Source organism: Polypterus senegalus, chromosome 4 (assembly GCF_016835505.1).
Source record: "Polypterus senegalus isolate Bchr_013 chromosome 4, ASM1683550v1, whole genome shotgun sequence".
Classification (NCBI taxonomy): domain Eukaryota; kingdom Metazoa; phylum Chordata; class Cladistia; order Polypteriformes; family Polypteridae; genus Polypterus; species Polypterus senegalus.
In genome coordinates, this window is record NC_053157.1 from 190,598,001 (window position 1) to 190,623,137 (window position 25,137).

General features: G+C 35.2%; 1 protein-coding gene across 1 annotated transcript in view; it reads left to right on the top strand.

Annotated features, from left to right (window-relative positions):
* Window positions 1-10,562: 10,562 nt before the first annotated feature.
* si:dkey-37g12.1 (atrial natriuretic peptide receptor 1) overlaps window positions 10,563-25,137 on the top strand; it is a 141,856-nt gene continuing 127,281 nt past the window's right edge. Inside the window, exons 1-2 of the mRNA XM_039752913.1 lie at window positions 10,563-10,622; window positions 21,655-21,853. Coding sequence (XP_039608847.1) covers window positions 10,563-10,622; window positions 21,655-21,853 — 259 coding nt within the window. The remainder of the gene's footprint in view (window positions 10,623-21,654; window positions 21,854-25,137) is intronic.

Below are 25,137 nucleotides of genomic sequence, written 5' to 3' on the forward strand. Positions count from 1 at the left end.
AATTCTTGGATAGACCAAGTGATGGCAGAGTACACTAATCCTTTATCTTGTCTTCGTGCAGACTTAATGCGGGAAATTCCACCTGGCCCACATGACATCATTTCTGGTTCCTCTCCTGATTTACATCATTTCCGCCCTCTGACTTTAAAACCACCTTACCTGTACTATTGCTCCAGTTCTGTTTTGGACTCTCATTTCCTCAAATGGCTACAACTATTCTGCTGATGAAGTTTAAAGACAATATTCACTAAAATCAGCAACAGATCATCATAAAAAAAATAACAATTTTGTAATATTTTGTTAGTTCCTCAGATTTGTGGAATAATATCAGACTGGCTAACAGTCTCAGGGTTTGCTTTAAGTTCTGTCTATGTGAGATTAGCTTCTGTGTCCATATGGTTTTCTTAGTATTTCTGTTTCTTCCTATAATCTAGAGATATGCTTGCTGCTATAAACTGTCAACTCTAAACTGATCTGGGGCCTCATGCATAACGGCGTACGTAGAATTCACACTCTAACATGGCGTATGGACAAAAGCGGAAATGTGCTTGCGCAAAAAAAAAATCCAGATGCATAAATATGTGCGAACGTCAACTTCCATGTTCTTCTGCTACATAAATCTCGGTCAGCGTGAAAAGTAACACACATGCACCCGCCTGCTGTCCCGCCCTGTCTCCTCCCAGAATTATACCTCTTTTAATATCAAATCAATATAAATAGCCCTTAAGCTCAGTGTTATGTGAAAAGGCAATGGCAAAAGCATGGGGGGAAATAGAAGAATTTCTGTGAATACCAAGTGGAGGCAAGGAAAAACGTACTATTTATTGGTTTAAACAATGGCATAAACAACAAAAGGAAGTTGATCGAGTGACATAGAGTGTCAGAGAAACAAGAAAGCTCAAATTCACAAAGTCGCACAGTGTCCGAAATAAAAAAGAAGTTGTCAGATATCAAAGTCATCGTGAAAAGACGAGTCATAGCCCACCGTCTTAATGTCATATGGAAGCTTATTAGGGTACAAAGGAAAAAAAATAGGCACACATTGGGAAAAAGCACGAAATGTCAACTTTAATCTCGAAATTTCCACTTTAATCACGTAGTTTATTTTGTCATTAATGTAGAAAACATCATAAACTTCATCTTAAAATCATTTAATTTACCAGTTTCTCAAATCCCATCATAACTAAAGTAGCACATTAAATGCTCTGTTTTGTATTTGATCTTCTATGTGCTCTATGTGTGTGAATCACTACATGCTTCTTAAACCGGCTTTCTCTTCCTCTGACAGGACACAGAATCCATTACATTCATGATATTACAGCTCTCTGAATAATTACAATACTGAGATGTATACTTCATATAGTTTTAATGATGATAGGAGTTAAAACCTGTTATTAAACATGGGAACACGGTGGCGCAGTGATTGCTCATGCCTCACGTAAGATGCTTGCTGCGCCGTGTGCTACCTTCGATGAAATACTTAACTGCAGCAGTACTGTCTCTTTCAAACATACTAACCCCCTATTCCTATCCTTACTTTTTTTTCTCCGAATTGCCGCACAATCAGCTCTGTAATAGACGTTAAGCCATTTGTAAACTTAGAACACAGATTCTTCAAAACTTTTAAAGAACATTACAATATCTTCATAGTACATGTTAAATTATTCTATCCATCCAGTGTTGTGCCAGCCCCAGCAAGAATACAGCACAAGGCAGGAACAATCCGTGAATGGAGCACCAGCTCCTTGCTAGCGCTACAACACTATGTCCTCACATGTTTACTTATTAACAATACAGATTATTTAAATTAAGTTAAAGTTTTATTTTGCTACATTTCATCTTAAAAATTATATCATTAGCATATGTAAATACGTGCTTTATAAAGTGGCTCAGGTTGTGCAATATTATACCTGTATTGCAAGTTTACAGTGAGGTAATTGTACTAATAAGTACAAACAGTTCTACAAGGAGCATTTGATGGACTGATTGTTCTTGGGATGAAACTGTTTGTGAACCGCAAGGAAAGGCTCTGAAGCGTTTGCCGTATGGGAGAAGTTCAATAGACAGCATGGCTGAGGCAGCATGTGCTTGGTTCTGTATACCAATAATTCTCTTTCTGATCAGCTGCTGTACAGCTGTAATTCCCCACTCAGATACAGTGATATAAATACTCCGAGTGGGGCAGTGAGAGTAATATGGAAAAAGATGATTCGCTGTGGCAAGCCCTAACGGGAGCAGCTGAAAGAAGAAAAAGAAGGTGCAGTGAGAGTAACAACGCTAAAGCAGCTATTGTATTTAGAATAGTTTGACCATTCTGTGGCCCATTATATTGTTACAGGTTAATTACAATCACATAAATTAAAGTAATAAACAATATGCAGTTAATTTCAGTGTATTTATAAAGCCGTGTCAGGGATGTGGATCTAAAAAAGAAAAGGAAACCACACTGAAACAGTAGCACTGCTTTGACGTTGAGTGCCGTCAGTATGCAAAAACGAGCGCAGAATTTGCGTACGCCAGGGTATGAGTTACCGTGGAAATTGCGTGGCTTTACGCCAAGTTTAGGATTTATACATTGCGATTTGAGCGTGGAAACATTTGTACGTAACATTTTTGTGCATACGCACCATTTATACATTAGGCCCCTGGTGAACACATGATTCATGAATGAGCCCTGTTACTGGTAACCCCACTTGGCTTTGTTTTAAATTTATGTCCAGTGCTATGGTACCTTCTCTTGCTGTAAAGGAGGAAGTTTGTTTGGAGAATCAGCACATAAATTGAATTTCCTGAGCAATATATGTCTTTTCAAAAGTTTAAATTCTGACTTAAGTACTTTTAAACTTTTTTTATATACCAAGTGAAATTCATTGTGCTGAAAAAATAAACTGGCAGCCTGTGTCATCTGTCAAGGGAATTCATTAAATTCAGACTGAGCAATCCCTATTGAATTTAACATTGTCAGAGACTGGGGGTAACCAAGGCTAATTGAAGTGTTGCTCTTAATATTTTAAGGAATTATTTTCTTTCTCATCAGAACTAATGAGGTGAAACATAATGGCATTAACTGGGAGTGTGACCTATTAGAGGTGCACTGCCTTCTAATTAGGCAACAGGGTAGCACTGAAGTCAGCAGAGCAGCACTGATCATTTTCAAGAAATAAATCCTTAGATCTTTTTTTCAAAAAAATGATTATTTACAACACAAGGATACATAAAAGTATACTGAAAATTTTAAAATAAAATATCCCTAAAGTTTAATTATATTTTACTGTTTAATATAGTATACTGTATTATTTGAGACAAATCAAGTAAAAAATGTGTTATGTTTCTACAGGAAATACAGTGAATAGGCATATTAAATATAATTAACTGAAAATATGAGGGTATGAGCAAGTAAAGCTGCTAGCTTTTTTGCTGACTGTTTCTTTATTATTTTTTCACCTTTTCTAGAATTTTACTATATAGTAACTTGGAGACTATGTAATTTGGCTTGGAGAAAGCGATAAAACAAGATAATTAAATTATTGTAAGAAGAAAGGAATAGGTAAGTGTCTCACTCTAAGCACTGAGTAAACCAATGCATACTCAATATTTATTTTATTTTAAATTATAACGATTCAGAATTTCTCTAACACTATAATGTATCAGCAAAGCTCTAATGTGCGTGACGGACCTGCTCTCCATCATGCACCTTTACACTCAACAATTTTACCTTGAGATTTCAACACAAAATTAAACTCTCCATTGGGTACATTTTTCAAAAATGTTATGTTTAAGAAATCTGAAGTAGAATTAGGCACAGAAGTTCCACAACAAACAGCTAAAAATAGTACATCAATTACTGCCATTTCTGCCATTTTTACATCACTTCAATTGGAATCTGCTGTCTATGAAGCCATTACAAGAATATTTTGGCTTTGGTAACTACATGGTATTGTTAAGTACTGCTAGAAATCAATTATTTATTATAGTCTACTAACACATTTAACTGCTATTACTTTTGAATCATTGTTACAAAAATATTTAATAAACAAAAATATAATAACTAGGTGTATAATATATATGTCTAGAGAAACCCATAGGTGAATTTTACTTAAACTGGGTGGGAACAATTACATGACTCACTGAGTGTCACATTTCTAAACCTATCCAATGTGTCGTGAATTTGGCGTACAAAGTAGGGGCGGTGATTTTGAACTGCAATGATCAGAGCTGCTCTCGTTGACCTGGTCTAACAGAAGGCAAGCTGGTTTACAATGAACCATCTACAGTCGAAAAGTCTCCTAAAGAAACCCTGTTACACACATAAATGTGTGCCACTTGTGCAGAGAGCAAAATGCAAGTTATAAAAATAACATAACCTCTTTGAAAAAAAAACATAGCCTGATGAAAGAGAAAAACCTTTCTGTAGCAACAAATTATACATTGGCATTCTAAGGCATCAACAGAAGAATAGTAATGTGGTGCTTTGGGGGATCTCTGTTTTTCAGCGTTATAACGATAGTGCAGTAATCAATGTCAGCTTGCAAGAATTGGCAGCTATATTCATGAAAATACAGCATGAACACCAAAATACAACTTTGAAGTAAATGATGTGTCTCATCTGATTTATGACAGATGAAATTTAATGTCTGTAAATGTAAAGTTTTACACATAGGAAGTAAAAATGTTAGGTCAGAAAACAAAAATATCAAGAGTACACCTTATGAGAAGGATATAGGAGTCATAGTGGACTCTACATTATCAACTTCCAGACAGTATTCAGAAGCCATTAAGAAGGCTAACAGAATGTTAGGTCATATAGCACGATGTGTGGAGTACAACAAGTCCAAGGAAGTTATACTCAACCTTTATAATGCACTGGTGAGGCCTCATCTTGAGTACTGTGTGCAGTTTTGGTCTCCAGGTTACAAACAGGACATAGCAGCACTAGAAGAGGTCCAGAGAAGAGCGACTAGGCTGATTCCAGGGCTACAGGGGGTGAATTATGAGAGAAGATTAAAAGAGCTGAGCCTTTACAGTTTAAGCAAAAGAAGATTAAGAGGTGACATGATTGAAGTGTTTAAAATTATGAAGGGAATTAGTACAGTGGATTGAGACTTGTATTTTAAAATGAGCTCATCAAGAACACGGGGACACAGTTGGAAACTTGTTAAGGGTAAATTCCGCACAAACATTAGGAAGTTTTTCTTTACACAAAGAACGATAGACACTTGGAATAAGCTACCAAGTAGTGTGGTAGACAGTAAGACGTTAGGGACTTTCAAAACTCGACTTGATGTTTTTTTGGAAGAAATAAGTGGATAGGACTGGTGAGCTTTGTTGGACTGAATGGCCTTTTCTCATCTAGATAGTTCTAATGTTCTAATTTTATCAGAAGTGCTGCCATTAAGAGAACTGATAATAAAGAACCACAGGAGATGCTGATTTCAGTGCTTAAAACACAAGTATCAACAAATTGGCCTAACGACACCAGTAGATGAATAGATAAGACTGCACAACAGCCACCTTCTGACTTAACGTCTAAACGAATAGCTAAAGAAATTAGACGCTACTGTCTACTTGGACATGCAAACGTGCCATGACAAAATAGCTGCAATGCTGAAAAACATTGTGTATCAATAGAACTCAATACTTCTGTAAACTCTGTTTGCTGTTGCTATGTTATATAGTGATACAATATTTAAAATGACAGAAAGATATCGTAGGAGGCAGAGACATTTCTCAAAGATGTGGAGCCTAATAGTGTGTTTGCGTCTGTCTCTGTCTCCACTGTTGCACACTCATTACAACGTGCAAATTAATCATTTAGCATCAGTTATCTTGTGCTACTGAACTCCTGAATAGATAATAGCAATTCTAGATTTGTATTTTCTCTTAGTGTCAAGTCTGTTGTTCAGTATCTTATGCTCTCTCCCTGAAACCCTGGCAGCAGTTTAATATGCATGGATTGGAGAAACTGTGCCCTGTACATGTAGCCTTTGCAGCACAGGATTTTGCTGATGTTCCATACACAATTTTTAACAGGTTGTTCTCAGACATGTTTTCTCATTTGAGAATCACATCTGGCCTTGCAAGGTTATGTAATAACTAACTCTTGAATAAAGTAATTCAAAAGTATAAAATGTTCCTACTTTCTAATCAGTGAATTCAGTCACTGAATGCCCCTGAATGATACACCATGCATACATTTTCTAGCCTTTTTACTGTTACCATTAACTTGACTGAGGCAGAAGGTGAAGTGAGCTGGTGTACCAGAGCTTTGACTTGCCTGCACAGAATATTTTAAGATGGACGAGTTCATAAATTTTCCAATGCTTTTCAACTGGAAATTTTTTAATTTTCAAAAAAATATTCAGTGTTTTCTATTCAAGATATTTCAACAAAACTTTTAACTTTTCTTGAAGAATACATGTGCCACATTTCAACAAAATCAGGCTACTGGGAACCAAGTTGTTTCATGCGGACAGACAGACCGACAGGCAAACTGACAGATGGTCATGGTTGTCATAGCAGGAGCTTTTCACTTTATGTGTGAACATACCTAAAAAGGTAAGCAGACTTTAAAATGATTGTGTAGTTGAAGCTCAGTGATGTCCTTTCTTTTATAAAACTAGACATTCAAACAACCTAAAAACAATAAACTTATAACACATTGAAATTTATCCTTTAATGTTTTTATCATAACATATGCTTATAAAGGATACTTACCTTATATACAATAGACATCAGAAAATTCACAATTTTTAAAAGGCACTCTTAGGGTATACAGCATCTCAGGCAACCTAAGGTCTATACGTCAGGGATTATTTTCCCAAAGGTTACACAAATCATCTTATCTAATTTGGTAAATTAAAACCAATGACACACATTACAGATCTGTCCAAATCTAATTACTTCAAGTGCATAACAAATATACTGTATAAGACTCCAAGTCCACAACATGTAAACAGAACATCACAAATGACCAAATGACCATATCAAGTATTCCCCTGAGTTTTAAATTGTAAGCAAACCCCAAGGGCTGGATCATAATAGCACTTAGACTTTCTAATTAACCTAAATTGAACATTTTTTGGAATGCAGCATCAAAACCCAGTCAGACAAGGGGACACTCCATATAGTCAGGGCTTCACGAGTTTATGCTGGGCTTCATCCTAGGTATCTGGAAGATGCAGCACTAATCATGCTGCACAACTTTTCCACTCTAACATTGCATACATTTATAAACATATTCCTCTTCACTGATTACAGAGCATATTTACTGGTATTTTCCAGAAGATGAGTGCATTTTGACAACTGCTCGATAAATGATGTCAATATATCTTATTTCTGGCATTCTAACATGCGGTGTAAACTACCTACTGCTGTTCAATAGACTTACTACTTTGCTCAGTAAACTACCAGGAGCTGAAACTTATTTAAATGCAGAAGATTTAACTGCAGGAATCATTCTTCATAATCATTCCTTATGTGTAATTACCATTCATGGTGCAGACATTCAAAGCATAATTATCTATTAATGAAACCATTTCAGATCATGACTTACTTCAGGTGTACCCCGACTCTTGGCAATAAATGCAAAGAGTGAAACAGGGCCTATTTAATACATCTAGTGGCCATACCTTCAAAAACCTCTTCTGAATGACACCTTTGGCCAGGAGAAGATGTCGTAAGTTGGCTTCCAACTTTTATTGGATGTCTCGACCCTAAACCACAACATCCTCTAGTTGGTGGGTTGGCAGTGGTGGCCAATCACTGCCCATCTTCCCCTGGTTTCTAGTTTATCTTCTCGCACCTATACCAGAGCCAACAAGAGGCTTTTCCTTGACTCCACCAACCTGCCAGGAACTAGTTTTCTTTCCCTTCCTTCTATTCCCAGGGATGGCCTTAGAGTTGTTTGAATGACCTGGAGAAAATATAGCTTCCTTTCCAGGTCCTCCCTCATCTCTAATGATCTGGCTAGATACCAAAGGCTCTTCTTGGTCTTTTTGAAGGAGTGTGGTTTCTCTCTATCTCTGATAAACTAGACGAACTGACATATACTCACAATTGTTGGACACTTTTTCAGTCTCTCCTGCTCCAAAATATCTGTCAATGCCTTGAGAACCTTTTTATGGCACCATCTGGCATACTGTATCTTTTCCATCACTAGATTGTTTGTACATCAACAGAGCTCTGCACTCTGCCACCTTGAGCTCCTAGACCACTGATGATAAGGGTAGCTGCAACTGACCAGACTTGTAATATAGTCCTGCTGACATGAAACTTGGTGGAATCTGCAAAGATGTTTACTCACTGGTCCCTGAATTCCTTTGACTACTGTCATTGGCATTTCATAAATTATCATTCAATAATTATAGTCAAACCAGTCTTAGTAGCAGCCCATGCTGGAAGAGCCGGGCCTTGTATTTTCCTGGTAAACCTGATGCCTCTCTCTTCCTCAGCCATTCATCTGCCAGTTTCTCAGTCCTGGTTACTTTGGTTTATTCCATGAGCAAGGTGTCATACCACTTCCCTAGGCATTTTATTGGGTTTTTCTCGATTGATGGTATAACCTTCCCGTGGACATGGAGCTGGAACTTGCTGGTTACTTTCCCATTTCTGATCATCATGCTTCTTGATGTCTTTGGTTTAAACAGTTTAAACTTTATTCTTAAAATAATAATAATAATAATAATAATAATAATAATTATATAATAATATTATTATTATTATTATTATTATTATTATAATAGATTGCTAAGGTTTATATACTAAATTTGAAGCCTTAACTATAAGAGGCCATGCATGGACAGGTTTGCACATAATTACCTCCTGTCTCTGAAATAAGCTTCAGGGGTGAGACGTATCTCTAGATAATTATTTAAATAATTAGATTATGGATTAGTACAATAGCCAGTTGTATTGTACCTTCATATGCTGCCTTTACGAAATGTGATTCAAACACACTATATTCTGTCCAATTTTTAAATGGTGATGTCATTCCTCAGGAATTATACTGTAAATTAAGCTAAGTTTACTTGACCTTATATCTGAAAAACAAAAATATTACTGAGAGCTTCAAGTAGCATGTCTGAATCTGCATGGAATGATGCGTGCTACTATCCTTGACACTGATATGTCTTTTTGTCAATACATTTCATCTGTAATGTGATGCCCAGCAGGCAGTTAATTGCAAGGGCAGTGTTTGGACTAGTTTGACACAGGACAGAGGAAACACCTTGCCAGGGGCTTAAACAATGTAGCAAAAACATTACTGACAGAAGATGTTCTTTTTATGTTTTTACAAACAATTTTACTTGAAAATGAATACTATTTTTTGTGACTGCTAGAAACTGGATTTCTTAAATATTAGAGGTGAACTGGTTTAGATATTACACATATCTAACATAGAATGCAAAGTTAAAAACCACTACATTTTTAAACTCAAATTACTTTAAGAGAGGGGAAAAGAAATTTATCAGGCACAAGAAAATCATGTTCAAAGCTAAATTAAAAGACTATAAAATGCAAGGTTTTTCTTTCACTTGTTATAGTTCTCTTAAAACCTACATTAAAATACTCTTCTAACTTCCTCCCAAAGTAAGTAGTTAGTAATTTTTCCCTAACTATATATTATTTACATTAAATTTTTTCCCTACACTGCACTAGAACTATAAATGGCATTTACAATTAAGGGTAGAACAATGAAAGGCACAAAAATGATTCTTAGAAACATAGTGGCATGAGGGAATATACCTGGCAATATTCCGGTCCACCATGGCATTACCCTCACTCTGGTGATCCTAGAGTACAACACCTACATAAGATTAACTTATTTTGTTGTATACTTAATTTCTGAACAATAAATCTTTCTACAATGTCAGTCCTATTTAAATAAGGTCAACATAAGTTCAAGGTCCTCAAAGTTTCATGCCAAGTAACTCTGAAGACGATGACTAAAAGAAACCTGATGAATTATTGTGTAATTAAAAAGAAGATTCACTGTAGTAGGTGTTCAAAGCACTACATGCCCGAATTTTTCAATGCACTCTTTTTACCTCAGAATTAGTGGTTTCACTCATATGTGTGTGTTGGTCATTGAAAAAATTGAGTTTGTCCACATGCAATAAACACATCATTTTTTCTATCCTTTCTCCATGTATAGTATTTTGATTCCTTCTTCTTTACATATGCAGTGTTTTGCTTTGTTCCAAAATAGCCACACATTCCATTTGTTCTTTTATCCACCAAGTGGACTTTGACGCCTGTGTTTTCCTTATTCCCTAAGTTCTAGATTACTCATTAAACTCTAAGCGCTACATGTGTAGGTGTTTTTCTGCTGAAAACACCTGATTTTTCCTTTAAATTAAAGTCTTTCCCAAAGGTTTACGTTTGCTTTTTTTGGTGAGCTTGTGCTAGTTCTGTGTACATAGCAGAAGTAGTAGTCGAAGCAGAAAAATACATAACTATACTTTAATCAATAGAAAACACAAATTAGCTTACGTTGAATTTCCCCTTACCCATCAGGAATGAATAAAAGCCATACTGGCAGCAGGATGATACATCCTGTATGAATGCTAGGTGCCAGTGAAGGGCAAAACATAGGAAGGAGTGCCAGCAAAGATGAAATTCAGGTACAGTCCAGGCAAAAGCATGCTTATTTCCACTAGACCCTAGAGGTGAGGCAAGTGTCAGTAAACTCCAAATGTCCCTAAGAGAGACAGAGAGGGTGTATGACTAGCTGTATTGTCTCCTGGTAGCAGCAAAGCTTTTCTTCTGATAGATCTAGCAATCCAGTTGCCTCCTCAAACGACCTAGTCATTTGAGATTCAGAAAAGCCCCTAGAAAGTGGTTTCAGCCATTGCCTTCTATGCCTGAATTTAGCTGAGGACTGCCGATATACTTGGGCCAATACACAAAGCTCTAGTATGGTATACATAAACTGAAGTGGGTCACCACTGTCACTAGAAGTGACTTTGGAGCAAGGAAGGCTTTTAAAAAGCCACTACAAGCCAAAGTGGTTTTGAACCTACAGATGGGAGGAGAGCTGATTTAAAGTCTTGCTCACAGGAAGTAGACAAATTCAATATATTGTGAGGTTTCTGAACTCTTAGGGCCCCCTACAACAGGACGACACGCCGAAGCATGACTGCCACGTCTGTGGAGGACTGCTTGTCCACAGGTTCACAGCTCAGCAGCATAGCGCAGTGGAACAATTACGAGCCAACCGCGTTCGCACTATAACTGATGCATGATGCAAGGAACATTATGAATGCAGGGAACAGCACTATGCCCGTTTGCTGTATCCGTGTATAAAAAAGTGGTAGCATGCTGTTCTTGTTTCAAGTTGAATAAAGCTGGTTTTACTAAATTAATCAGACTCAGCCTTGTGGTTTAGGGTGCAAGACACTGACTCACATGTCACTATATATATATATATATATATATATATATATATATATATATATATATATATATATATATATATATATATATATTGTGGTACATGGCCGGCTGTTCATCCTGGCCAAAACCACCAGGCCGCCAGTTGGAGCCCTCCTTGCAGCATGGAGATGCCCCGAATGCCAGCAGGGAATTATGGACAGTGGACTTTTAATGCACAGCCCTGCTGGATACCATGGGGGCCGCCAGGAGTCGCCGCAGGGAGGCCCAGGGACTATTTTCCCTACACCCCGGAAGTACATCCCAGTCACATGGACAGAAGAAATGATGTGCTTCCGGGATAAAGAAAAGAAGTTTTTACCTGACCCGGAAGTGAAAGAAAGTCACATGGACTGAGGGACAAACACTTCCGGGTCAAGGACTATAAAGGACCCTGGGAAATCCCAGACCGACAAGCTGAGTTGGGAGGCAGGGTGGCTAAGCATCTGGGAGTGGAGGATTGGATTATTGTATTGTTTATTGGAGTATTGTGGAGAGGAGGTGCTTTGTGCATGTTATTATTATAATAAATCAATTATTTGGACTTTTATCTGGTGTCTGATGAGTGGTCTGAGGGTTCAAGGGAGCAATACAGCCCTAGCCTGTCACTATATATATATATAACATATGATCCTTTAAAATTTCAATCATACAATATTTATAAATGTGCTTTCTTCTCAGACCTCATGTAATAACATCCTCAAACTCAAGATTGACAAACACACATACACAAGACAAATATTTGATTCACTAATTAATTGAGCATGATGGATAAAGAAAAAACAATGCAAAGATTTTCAAAAATTGTGTATCTATTTCCTCAGTTGTAACCTGATACAGAAACTAAGTCCTAATTAAGGATTTGTGATTCAGATTCTCCTTGTTCACTCTTATAGTAGCTTTAAAAATTAAAAAGACTTAATTTGTAATAGATTAATGTGTTTTTTCTCAACTGCTGATGTTTCATAGACTTACAAACTTGTCATTTCATACATAATTTATTTTGCAGAATTATCATGGTGAGTGTTATGTAGTACTCTGGTTTCAAAGATATGTATGACAAACCTAATTTTAATTCTATCTTAGCAGAATCCAACTAAACTTGTGAGCGTCTGTGGAAATGCTCTGTGATGAACTGACATCTCATCCACAGTTGGCTCCTGAGCTGAACCTGTAATTAAAAAAATAACTTAATGAAATGGGAAAGTTACTTCTCTCATCTCCTTTATTCTCTGTTTTCAAAATATTATATAGTTCTATAGGAATCCTTATTTTATGTATATTCTGTATGTAACCTTTCCTAAACCATAAACAATGAGCATTGGCCCTGATTCTCTTTGCCATTTCAGCTCCCTCCCCTCAGTGTCTCCAGCCTGTTCATGTAGATTTTCTGGCATTGCCAACTTGCTCTGGCCATCTGGTCTTTTTGTCTGCTGTTTCCCTTTGATGATATCCAACTAATTTCCTATTTTACCTTAATTCATTATTCTTTTACACCTCTTTGACCTCCCCCTCTTCTCATCTGATTCATATGCCTGGCCACTACAGTTGTCAAACTCTGCTTGCTGCTTAAAGAAAGCCTCCAGAATTAATGGAATAATGAATTTGTTTAACCTGGGGTATCTGCATCATGGTATAGAAAGGCACCCAGTGACATGATGAAAAACTGGAATTCAGTAATAAAACTGGTTACATCATACACTGCTGAAAAGTGCTAAAATGATGGACTGACATCCTTCCTGTTCTTCTGTATCAGTCTGCTCCCTTTGCTTTTATCATTGTGCCCATTCTTAGATACCATCACCACTATTTCTGTTGTTATTATGCAATAAAAGGGGTGTGGGAGAAGTTATGTATTAATTAATACAATATTGTTATTTCTTGTTGCTAAGTATTGCTCTATTTATTACTGTCTACACAAAAATTTGATTTAAAAAAAGAAAAAGGGTAGGTGGTTGGATGGAACAGTAAACTCAGTACACAGTGCAGCTTGTGCTGTAGTTAAATTTAGTGTGCAACATCTGCAAAACATTTCTACATTTCCAGTTGAAACTTTAAATGGCATGCAAAAAGCACATTACTATGTGTTTGTTTTGGTAATGCTTGTAAAATTTCTTCCCAAAATATCTTTTTTGAGTGTATTTTTTCAATCTATGAAACATGCACTCTTTTTTTGCTTTTGTGAGAATGTTCGTGCATACACAAAATGGCATTTTGGACAGCTACCCTCAAGAATTATTTTAGAAATTATTGCTTGTATTTTACCGCTTTCAGAAAGAAGTCATCTTCACAGTCTATACACTGTCACGTTTTATATTATAAGGGGGTGTCCTAACTCTTTGCAAAGTTTTGAAAACTGGATGTTCTTCATAACGCATCATATACTGTAATTAAACACAGCCCTGTCCTGTGGTGACCCAGTGGATTCTTACTCATTTTACAACTCTTTTCATTAGTTTGCTAACATAGGAAGACTGCTTACAATAGCACACCAGGTTTGCCCTATTTACAGGCTACTCTCAAGGCTGATCCTGAAGCTGGACATTTGACTAATGGTCTGCCAGCTCAGACTGCTATGATTTCAGGCCATGACACTGCTGCTGTGCTTTTTACTTTTGCCTCTTCATATTGACACTTGAGTCTGCACCATTACAATACAGTTAGATAATATAACACTCTCAAACATGCTGAATTTAATTCATGGTTGCTGGGAGTCGAGGCTACGACCATAACATTGGGAACAAGGCAGAAACTGGCCATGGACAGCTGGTGCATACCTACAACAATCTGAAAACTTAATGGATCAATTGCTTTCCCTGTGTCCTATTAATACTGTGTCATCGATAATATGATACAGGAGACCAAACAAAATGCTGGGGATCTAATTGTGCCACCTTGTTTACTTGAAAAAGGCAGAAACAAAAATTACAGGGCTCAATGGCGCTATGACTAACAAAAGGTACAGTTAGATGTTGGCTAAAGGAAACTTGATGTTAGAAACGGTCAAGTTGTAGGGTTGGAGTTTGTCTTGTGGCTTGCTCATGAGTCGCCTCCTTCTGGGAGTGCCATGAATTTATAATTTAGGGGTGGGATCAGTTGCCCTCATTGAGTGTCCTCTCAGAGATGTGGGTGGAAAAGGAGAGAGGGCGGTTAATGATTGCGCCCCTGGTGTCCTGGGGTGGTAGTGTTTACCTTTGACAAGTTCGGACGCACATGTGGGGGACAACTTGCATATTAAAAAATCTTGTAGAGCTTTACAGATTAACATCATCAAATGCTGTGTGAATGTTATCAACATGTGAAATCATCCATATGAACTTTCCCACTTTCTTTCTGAGGTATTTCAGTTTGCACATCAGTCTGGCTTCAGTGTCTTTGATTTTCATTTTCTTTGGTTCATTTTTCAAACAGCTGTTTGAAGTATGCACAAAATTATAATAATAAAATATGAAATGAAAAAGCCTGAGTAACACTGATTACAAAAAATACATACAGTGGTGTGAAAAACTATTTGCCCCCTTCCTGATTTCTTATTCTTTTGCAACACAAAATGTTTCTGATCATATATTTAGAGATTTGCATATGATGTCCTTTGTAGATGTGGATTCTAGAGTCTTATTCCAAGCAATCAATTTATAAAAATTTAGAAAATGAACTAAAATAAACTCACAATCTAGCTCCTTCCTTGTTGAAAAGAAAAATACACTTGAACTAAGAAGAAAACTGTTAAACTATACAATTAGGTTCAGGGGCAATTACCACACAGGGCCATGTAATTTTTTCTCCCTAAATAATAAAACCATCATTTAAAAACTGTTGAGTGTTTAATGCCTGCAGTATCTATTACACCACTGTATATTTAGAGATTTGCACAGTTAACTAAGTAAAGGTAACAAGACACTTGAACTAAGAAGAAAACTGTTAAACTATACAACCATAAAAAGTTGAGTTTTTAATGCCTGCAGTATCTATTAATAGCACAGTTAACTAAGTAAAGGTAACAAGACACTCTTTTTATTGCAGCACTATTTTATCAGTGGTTATTGCTTTAGAGTAAAAAGTTGATGGCTATGGTTATACAGATTATATCCCATGATTCTTCAGCCTACATTAATATGTTAAGATGTATGGTACAGTAACCTGATTTATTCTAATCAATATATTATATACACCTCTTTTAGTAAGAAAGTGGGGGTCTGAAATGGAAATTAAACTTATCTGAAAAGGAATCTGGAGACTTAAAAACAGAATTTCATTCAATGCACTATGTATTTCTTGTTATGGTGGCATCTTTGAATTAACTGCAGGCTGGAAACTGTTTTAAACAGCTTTTTGCAGCAATACGTTCTATAGTTTTCTAACATAGCTGTACGATCATTTACAGTGCTGATCTGATTTAAACTACCTTTTAGTATGAATGGTGTAAGCATTGTTTTACTTATTTATTTCACAATGTTGATTTTGTTTTGTACTAAACCATAATATTGCTCACTGTAAAAGAAGCTGGTTGATTTTATTGTCTGAAGCTTACACCTGGTTGTCATCACACTATGTGTAAGTCACTCAAACAGGGCCACATACACCACAATCATGAAATGAACCTTAAAAAGAACAATTTGGTTGCATGCCTAGCTTTGGTAATGCTAAAAATTTGATCTTTAATGAGTTTTCTTTTTGACAAGATGCTCTACAGTTTTAAAGAAAACAAGAAGTCAAAACCTAAAAATAGTTACCCTAATATTGCTGTGGCCATTTTTATGGTCCTAAGTGTTCCCATGACTGTTCGTGTATACAGTTTACATACTCCCACTGATAAGATAAACAAACAGAGAAAGCTCCAGGCACAGACCCCGTTAGAGCTGTCATTTCCCAAGTGAATTAAGAGCACCATTTGAAAACAGTGGCTTTTAGATCCATACTTATAATCGCTGGTTTCCTAGTGACTCAAGGAGTGACTTGTGATTGCCAATTCATAAAGTGCAAGGAAGACTCATCCTAACCGACAGTGAAAGGTAGAATTCATCTCTGCTTCTTACAGTCATTTCCAGGGTAGGTAGATCAAGAACTATCTGTTTTAAAAAGAAAAAAGGAATACATTCGAGAAAAACTTGTAAGTACTGCAACATTTTTATTTTTTCGGACATTAGCTTTATTTCTCTCCTCTAATTTCTGCTTCTCTACTATAGTATAAATGTTTTAAATATTATACACTAACAACAGTAGTTGAAGTAACAAATAATTATTTTGTTTGTTTATGTACTGCACGCTGACATTTCTTTGGAATTAATTGTTATTTATGACACTCTACATGTATTTTAAGAGATTTCACATCCCAACAACGACATCCTTAGGTAAATCTCAAAAGTCTATAATTTGATTATTACGGGTGACTGGACTCATCTAAGGCAATGTAAATTGTCTATGAGGCAGTAAGGAAAATGCATACAATAGTAAGCTGTAACTTATTACTTTGATAAAATCAAAATAATATATTACAGTTTAAGAATGTGACTAAACATTTTAACGGGAAAGGTTAAGAGTAATGTCATATTATAAATGAGTATATGACATACGCTGTACTGATTTTCATTATATTATGCTTAAACAGCATTTACTTCCATTATACAATTAAAATTGTACTCAAAGCAAACAAACAAGGACATTCAAATGTGCAGATGTTATATAAAAATAGTACATAAAGAATTGAATAGACAAATGAGGCAAATGTTAAGTACTTACAGTAACTGTGATAATGAAGAATGTGCAATTGTTACTGAACTTTGAATGTACCAAAACACATAATTAAACAAAATACAATTGAAAAAAACTTGAGCTTTTCGTTTTTCTGTTTTTCTTTCCATATCAAATGCTGGAAGTCTCAGTTTAATAAAAAGAAATAGGTAACACATGGAAAAGAACTGAAACAGGCCATTATACTGGGTGGCTTCAAGTGTTCAGATATACATATATATTATATTTTGGATTACATGAATCTATTGTCATATCGCAATAGAGTTTATGAAGATATCAAATCCCACCTCCATGAGCTTCATTTAAGTAGAAACAGGATAAAGCTGCAATACGCTTAAAATGTCCAACACCTGCTGTTGGCTTCCTATAGATTCAAGAGAAAATGAAGTTTCTTACTTCCATAAATAGCACAGCTATGAAACATGAATTCACCTAATTACAGTGTTCCTTTCCCTGTTCATCCGTCTTACTTAGCTCCTTATTATGTCTTACTGTCTTTTAAATATCATTTCCTCTAAACACTGATGTCAATCACTGAAAACGTTTTTCCAGCTGTTTTCAGATCTTGCTGGGAAAATTTGCTTAAAAGGCAAAAGTGATTTATTATGCTACCATGTTGCCAGTGTCTGCCAGTGTCTGTAAAAGACATTTCAGGATGAGAAAAATACAAGTAGAGCACTTTTTAGCTGCATTTAAAAATATATTATATAAATGCTGGCAATCGAGGCTGTTCTATGAATAGTATTACTCTAAAGCTTACTTTTAGGATCTATGAGATACTTTCTTGTAGAAATGCTTCCTTAATAGTATTAAAAACAAAGGGTTTACTCAAGTCATTTACATCTAAACCTAAGAAACAACATAAACATTTTATTCATGGCCCCAGCACACATTTTTCTGCTTTCAGGTTGGTTGTCTGACAAATCCAAGATAAGTAAGAAATCAGGCATGAACTGATTAAGACATTTTTTGCATTTTCCTTTCATTTTATTCAGATACTTCAGGCAATAAGAGAGAAAATAACTGGGATAATTAGCCTACTTCAATTTTGATTCCCTTGTCAGTTTCACTCATATGTATTAAATGGGTTTGGAAAGGATGACAGAAAAAAATGAAAAAGATGCTCAATTAACCAATTTCAGTTTTTCCTCCTTAAAATCCTTCTCTACCGGGTAATGGTACACCACTGTATCTTTCAAAAAGTACTTGAGAAAACTTTTAGTGCTCCTTTTATTAGTGAAGTATTTCCAAATGTAATATGTCCTATGACAGCAGTTAAAGACTTAAGTAAATTATGATCACAGTTTTATTATACCAACATACAATATCTATTATTATTATTATAGTATTATAAAATACTGGTCAAAAGTTTTAGAACACCTCAGTTTTTTCAGTTTTATGAAAATGCATGTACCTTATATACTCGTGGATAAGTTCTACCATGGTTAAGTCGGGGCTTGATTTTACCATATAATTTCTGGTATTTTATAATAATCCAAGAGATTATGATATGCTATGACACGGTCTTTTTTATGTATTGTGCCTACATGACCACACAGTAATACCCAAACTATTCCAAAGCAACATTTGCACTATTTTGTGTTTTTTTATCTCACACCGTCATAAAACTTTATCGTAAGAGCATCCCTTATCTATGATGGAGTGTTTGATCAGAGCAAAATATGAAGCTGGTTTTAAATTAAAAGTCGTTGAAGTGGTGAAAAAATTGGTAACTATGCTGCTACAACAAAATTTGATGTGCCTGAGAAACTGGGGTGAGATTGGACGAAGCAAAAAGATGTAAAAAAAATAAATAAAAAAATCTAAGTGTTGCATTTTTGTACGGGCATATTAGTCGGGGTCTGACTTTATGATCGATTTATTGGGTCGACTTATACGCGAGTACGTACGGCAGTTTAATGTCTTAATGTTTCTTGAAATCAAGGCAAAGAAGAAATAAAAAATGGCAAACAAAAAATAAGTCAAGGAATCATTGTGTGTACAAGATTTTATTCAGAGTTTTGATTCATCAAAGTAGTTACCATTTGCTGATTTAACAGCCAAACTGTGGTAACCCTTTTGATTCAGAATACTGTGTGTTACTGTCAAACACTGAGGAACCATCCTTTCACCAAATGAACGGTGTACAAACACCCTGTGTGATGAACTGAAGATTTCAAATTTTGATTCATCAGTCCATAAGACTTTCTTCCAGTCTGCAGTATTCCACAGCCAGTATTTCAAGGCTCTATTTTGTCCTCGCACTGTCAAACCTGCAGCACTTGATTTTTTCAATCACCGTTAAGCTGTGCTTGAAGCTGTTGTGCTGTGAGGTTCCTATCATGCAAGCTGGTGACCCTCAGATACTTGTCTTCTGCTTGGGTTGTGTATTTGGGTCTGCCAGATCTCTTCCTATCAGAGTTTCTTCCAGTTTCTAAATGACTGTGGATTGTATAGGACACTGTACTCACTGACACTGATTTTTTTTCGCAGTTTCTCTAAATGATAAACCTTTAGTTCTAAGGGAAATAATGCTCTGTCTCATTCAATTTGTTAATTGCAGTTTTCTTGCCATTATCATTGGAATGTACAAGTTTCTCTGTCTAATATTGTCCAATTAGTACTTTAGAGGGTGTAGTAAGACTGTTCCAACTCTGCTTTAAGACAGACAGAGGGTTTTCAGTAATCAGCATAAGTTGGGACACCTGTGCAAATTGTTTACTTCAACTTGCAAGGCTTAATTAACTTTAATTGCTGCAGAACATCTGTAGGTTGTAGCCTATTAGTTGTTCTCTGAAGAAGGCCCATTTGTAATATTCTGATATTTCCTTTTTTCAGTTTTTGCTAATTTAAACTTTAAATTTAGCAGTTACATTTGTCAGTTTACCACTTACTTCGACAATTTTTAAGGTCATTCATTTTATTTCAACCGATTAAATCTGAAGAAAAACTGGAAAACCTGAGGTACTCTAAAACTTTTGACAAGTAGTGTATATACAAGTATACACAATGTACACACATACCTGTATATGCAATGTTCCATTAAAACTTAACAGTTCCAGCTCACCCTATTTTATACTGCAAGAAACCTAAATTTAGTCAATATGCTAACCCCACATTCACGCAGTCAGAACAAGAGAGAAAGTTTAATGTGTATTACGTGAATTCAATGACTATCCATAGCATATTTACCTTACATATTGATAATTACAATAGAGTACATTTACAAAGTAATTACTCTATACGAGCTATGAGGAGAGATTGAATGAGTCAACCTTTTCAGTTTAAGCAAACAGAGATTAAGAGATTAAATGATCAGAGTGTTTAAAATTAAATGGAATTAGCACTGAGGACCCTAGTAGTTACATTAAAACAAATACTACATCAAGAACATAGGGACAATGTTGGAAACTTATTAAGGGCAGATATCACACAAATGTTTTAACGGTTTTTCTCCATCAGACACTAGAAATAAATTACCAAGTGGTGTTGTGATGAGCAGGACTTTAGGGACCTTCCAGTCTCAATATGTTGCTGTTTTGGGGAAACTTGATGAATAGGATAGATGGGCAGAATGGCCAATTCTCATCACAATTGTTCTAATATGCTAATATTCCTGCTAATCTATGGGTTAACTATACTCTGACTTATTATATTGTAATTAAAGCTGTACCTAAGAAAGATCACATAAGTTTAAAATTGTTAATGGTGGTGAAAGATGTAAACAGATTGAGCCTGATATACTCTGTGTAGTATGTACAGAATCAAGATTTTTGGTATTAAGCTAAGTTATCGTTCTTGTATAATTATTTTGCAGAAAACAAAGCATTAACCTCACCTTACTTGTAGACTGTGGTCTGTGAACAAAATATGTGTAAAAATGGAAAGTGTTCTATTAAATTAAAGATACAAGTAACTTTTTTTCATAAATTTCTTAATTCCCATTGACAACACTCTTACTAATAAAGGAAATACAAATCTAAAGTTGAAGACATCTGGTAAAACAGCAGATGCCCTTACTAGTTTGGAGAGACAACTGAAATTTTACTTAAATATATTTATGATGACACCTGACTGAGAAAAAATGAAAACATTTAGGTTGTTTGCTAATTGTACCAGTTTTTGCTCTGTAGCATCTTAATCCTGTAATCTTCTTTTATGTACTATAATAATACAGGTGATTATTAATTTTTTTCTCAAGTTGCATGAACTTTCATGCAACTTTCATGAAAAGTTAATTTCATTAACTTTCTTGTAATATTTTACTTAGGTAATGCTGTTGCTGGCCTATAACACAATGTGTTTGGTGTACATCATATTACTTTTTCTTTCATAAATACTTTATATAAGGTTAGATTCATAAAATAAATTTTTACCGATGTTGGCAGGTACCTGAGAGAGAAAAATCTGTGTGTGTGTTGTTTCAGTGCATTCAATATGGTCAGTGCTGTTTTTTTTGGTTTTTTTTTACAGGATTTGCAGAAAGCAATGAAGTTGGCATTGGCTAAGATTTTTATAACAGTGACAGTGATGGAAATCCATTGCAGTGCACTGGACTTCAAGATTTTAATTTCAATGCCAAACATTTCAGTTCCATTTAGCGCTGGCAGAATTGGAGCAGGGACTTTAATCGCACTGGACGAAGTCAATGAAGATCCAGTCCTACTTGCAGGTCAGTTAATGGATCAAATACATTGAGTGTCACATTTGCTAATTGTTACCAAGAAAAAAGCAGTAAAGAGACAAGCACAAATTGATGTAATGATGAAAATATAATGAGGTAAAATAATGTAATAGGAGAATTTGTAAGCTGATACCATACTAATTATTGGAGATCCCTTTTCTGAAGCTAGTCTAAGCAATTGTGTGCTGCTAGAATAAGAAACCCCACTATTTAGCTGTAGCCCTAAAAATGAAAATTTTGGCTATGTAGTATGGCATGGGGAACTGACATAAGTACATTCTTATTTAACAAATTCATTAGGTGACAACTTTAAAAGTTTCATTTCTCAGTTACATGAATCACTTAGAGTTCACTCAGCATGGCAGATAGCATGAAACCTGAGAATATTTCTATATTCAAAAATAACACAGTTTATTTCTTGTATAGCCCAGAATCACACAAGAAATGTCTCAATGGGCTTTAACAGCTCCTGTCTCTCTAAGAAGGCAAGGAAAAAAACTCCCAAATAAAAATCCTTGTAGGAGAAAAATAAAAGAAATCTTCAGAAAGGCAGTTTAGAGAGAGACCCCCTTCCCAGTTGGTTGGGCATGCAATAGGGGTCAAAAAATATGATAAATACAACACACAAAACAGAATACAAGTAAGTACTGTATATATAATACCTGTACTGTATATCGGTGATGTAAGTAAGGGTCACCATTGACCACTGTACTGAGATGAATCCTAGACATTAAATCCAGTATAGTCAGAAGGAAAAGAAGAATGAAAAAAATATTCTTAGGCATTTTTTGAAGTAGAATATTAAGCAATCCACCCCTTTAATTAGCTGAACACATCTTTTTCTAGTGCACGAGTGGTCTTTTGTTAATAAGGGTTTTTTATTTTGATCTCTATATCGAGCTCACAGCATTCACTGCCAGTCCTGGTTCTAATGCTATGGACATATATATGTACGTAAGCAGGATTCAGTTATGACCGTTGCGTGTAGAATTTCCAAATGAAACCTGCTTAACTTTTGTAAGTAAGCTGTAAGGAATGAGCCTGCCAATTTTCAGCCTTCTACCTACATGGGAAGTTGGAGAATTAGTGATGAGTCAGTGAGTGAGTCAGTCAATGAGTCAGTGAGGGCTTTGCCTTTTATTAGTATACAGTATGGCAAGCCGAATTAACATTTAGAGATATCTCAAAATGGATTTTAAGATATCTGGAAATGCATTTTAGATATCTCAAATTGACTTACAGTTATCTAAAAATGCATCTATTTTAAGATATCTAAAAAGCATTTTATGATATCTTAAATAGATTTCAAGATATCTTGAAATGATATGACCTGGTACATTTTGAAATATCTGAAATGCATTTTAAGATATCTTTAATGCAATTCGAGATATCTTGTGATTTTGAGATATCGAAATACTTTCATATCTTAAAATAACTTCCTGTGCAAAGATATCTCAAATACATTTTGAGATATCTCAAAATCACTTCCTGTAACATTTCCTATTCTTTCAATGGGACTTCCTGTCTAAATACTCAAAATGAATTTGAGATATCTTGCTTTTTTACTTGAAAATTTGAGATATCTTGAAATGTGCAGGAAGTCATTTTAAGATATCTGAAAATGCATTTCAGATATCTTGAATTTGGGATATCTTAAAATGAGAAGGAAGTTATTTTGAGATATCTTATAATTTAGATATCTTAAAAGCATTTAAGATATCATTCATTTTTTTCAGATATCTGAAATACAAAGATATCTAAAATTAATTTCATGATATCTTAAAATGGGTCTCTGCTCCATTTCAGATATCTAACAATGTATTTCAAGATATCTCAAATTGTATTTCAAGATATCTAAAATGCATTTTAAGATATCTTTACACTCAATTATTTCAAGATATCTAATAGCATTTTCAGATATCTACAATACAATTTAAGATATCTCAAATACATTTCCAGATATCTTAAAACAGCTTCCTGTCCATGATCTCAAATACATTTCAAGATATCTTAAAATGACTTCCTACATTTCAAGATATCTCAAATACATTTTAAGATATCTTATAATAAACAAGTAGTATCTTTTACAGGAAATGATTTTGAGATATCAAATGCATTTAAGATATCTTAAAATGCATGAAAGGTCAATTTAAGATATCTGAAAATTCATTTGAGATATCTTGAAATGCAGACACAATTAAGATATCTGAAACTGTATTTGAGATATCTTGAAATACATTTGAGATATCTCAGGAGAGTAAAGGAAATTATTTTAAGATATCTCAAACTGAGTTTCAGATATCTTAAAATAAATTACATTTTAAGATATCCAAAATTCATTTTGAGATATCTCTAAATGTTAATTTGGCTTGCCATAATACAGTAGATCTGATTCCACGGCCACTGCGTGACCATGACCACATGCAGCCTTTGGTGTCTTCAAACTGGGAATCTTACATTTCTATCCACTTGGTTTTATCTCCAGCTCGATTTCTGTTTAACAGAAAAGCAATAACACGTTAAGAGGATAGACCTGGTCTACTTCCCTTTAACTGTCACTAGTGATGAGTGAAACTATAACAGTGAAACTGATTATACAGCAAAACTGTGTTTTTTGCTTTACAAAAAACTTTACAAGTGTTTTGTTTTTAGCAGAATTAGTGACATTGACCAAAGAAGAAAGATTTGTAGATGCTTGTATTCTACCACTTGAGAAGAATAATACAGCAACAGTGTATACACATTATTACAACTGACTGATCTTTAAGCTGTGTTGTTCCATCTGATGTTATCTTATGCACACTCCTTGAAAGTCCCCTCCTTAAACCAACACATTAAAAAGCAGGACTAGGACTCCAGCATGACATCTGTCAGATTGTTAGTAGCTAAGACTTTAATAAAAATACAACAATCTACAAACTGTAAGCCAGGAAGCCTTAAACACAGCTCAGATGATACAGCTCCTTTCAGCTCCTTTCTTTCTGAATCTAAAAGCAGTGGAAGTTTGCTCCAAGTGTCTCACTTTCCTGTCTTTTCTACAGTGCAATACTGGTTGGTTTTAATTGTTCTTTCCTCATTGGAAATAATGGCAGTATGAACAGATTTTAATATCTAAACTGATTTCTTGTTTTTTGTTTATAATCAAAACAGCAATTTTTCATCCCACATGTCTCAGTGCTAACAGCCAAATCTGACCAGCATGAACATAAAAATGGTTCCATACCTGTTCCCATGGACTCCTAGTTCTGATGCACATCTCTAATTCACAGTAG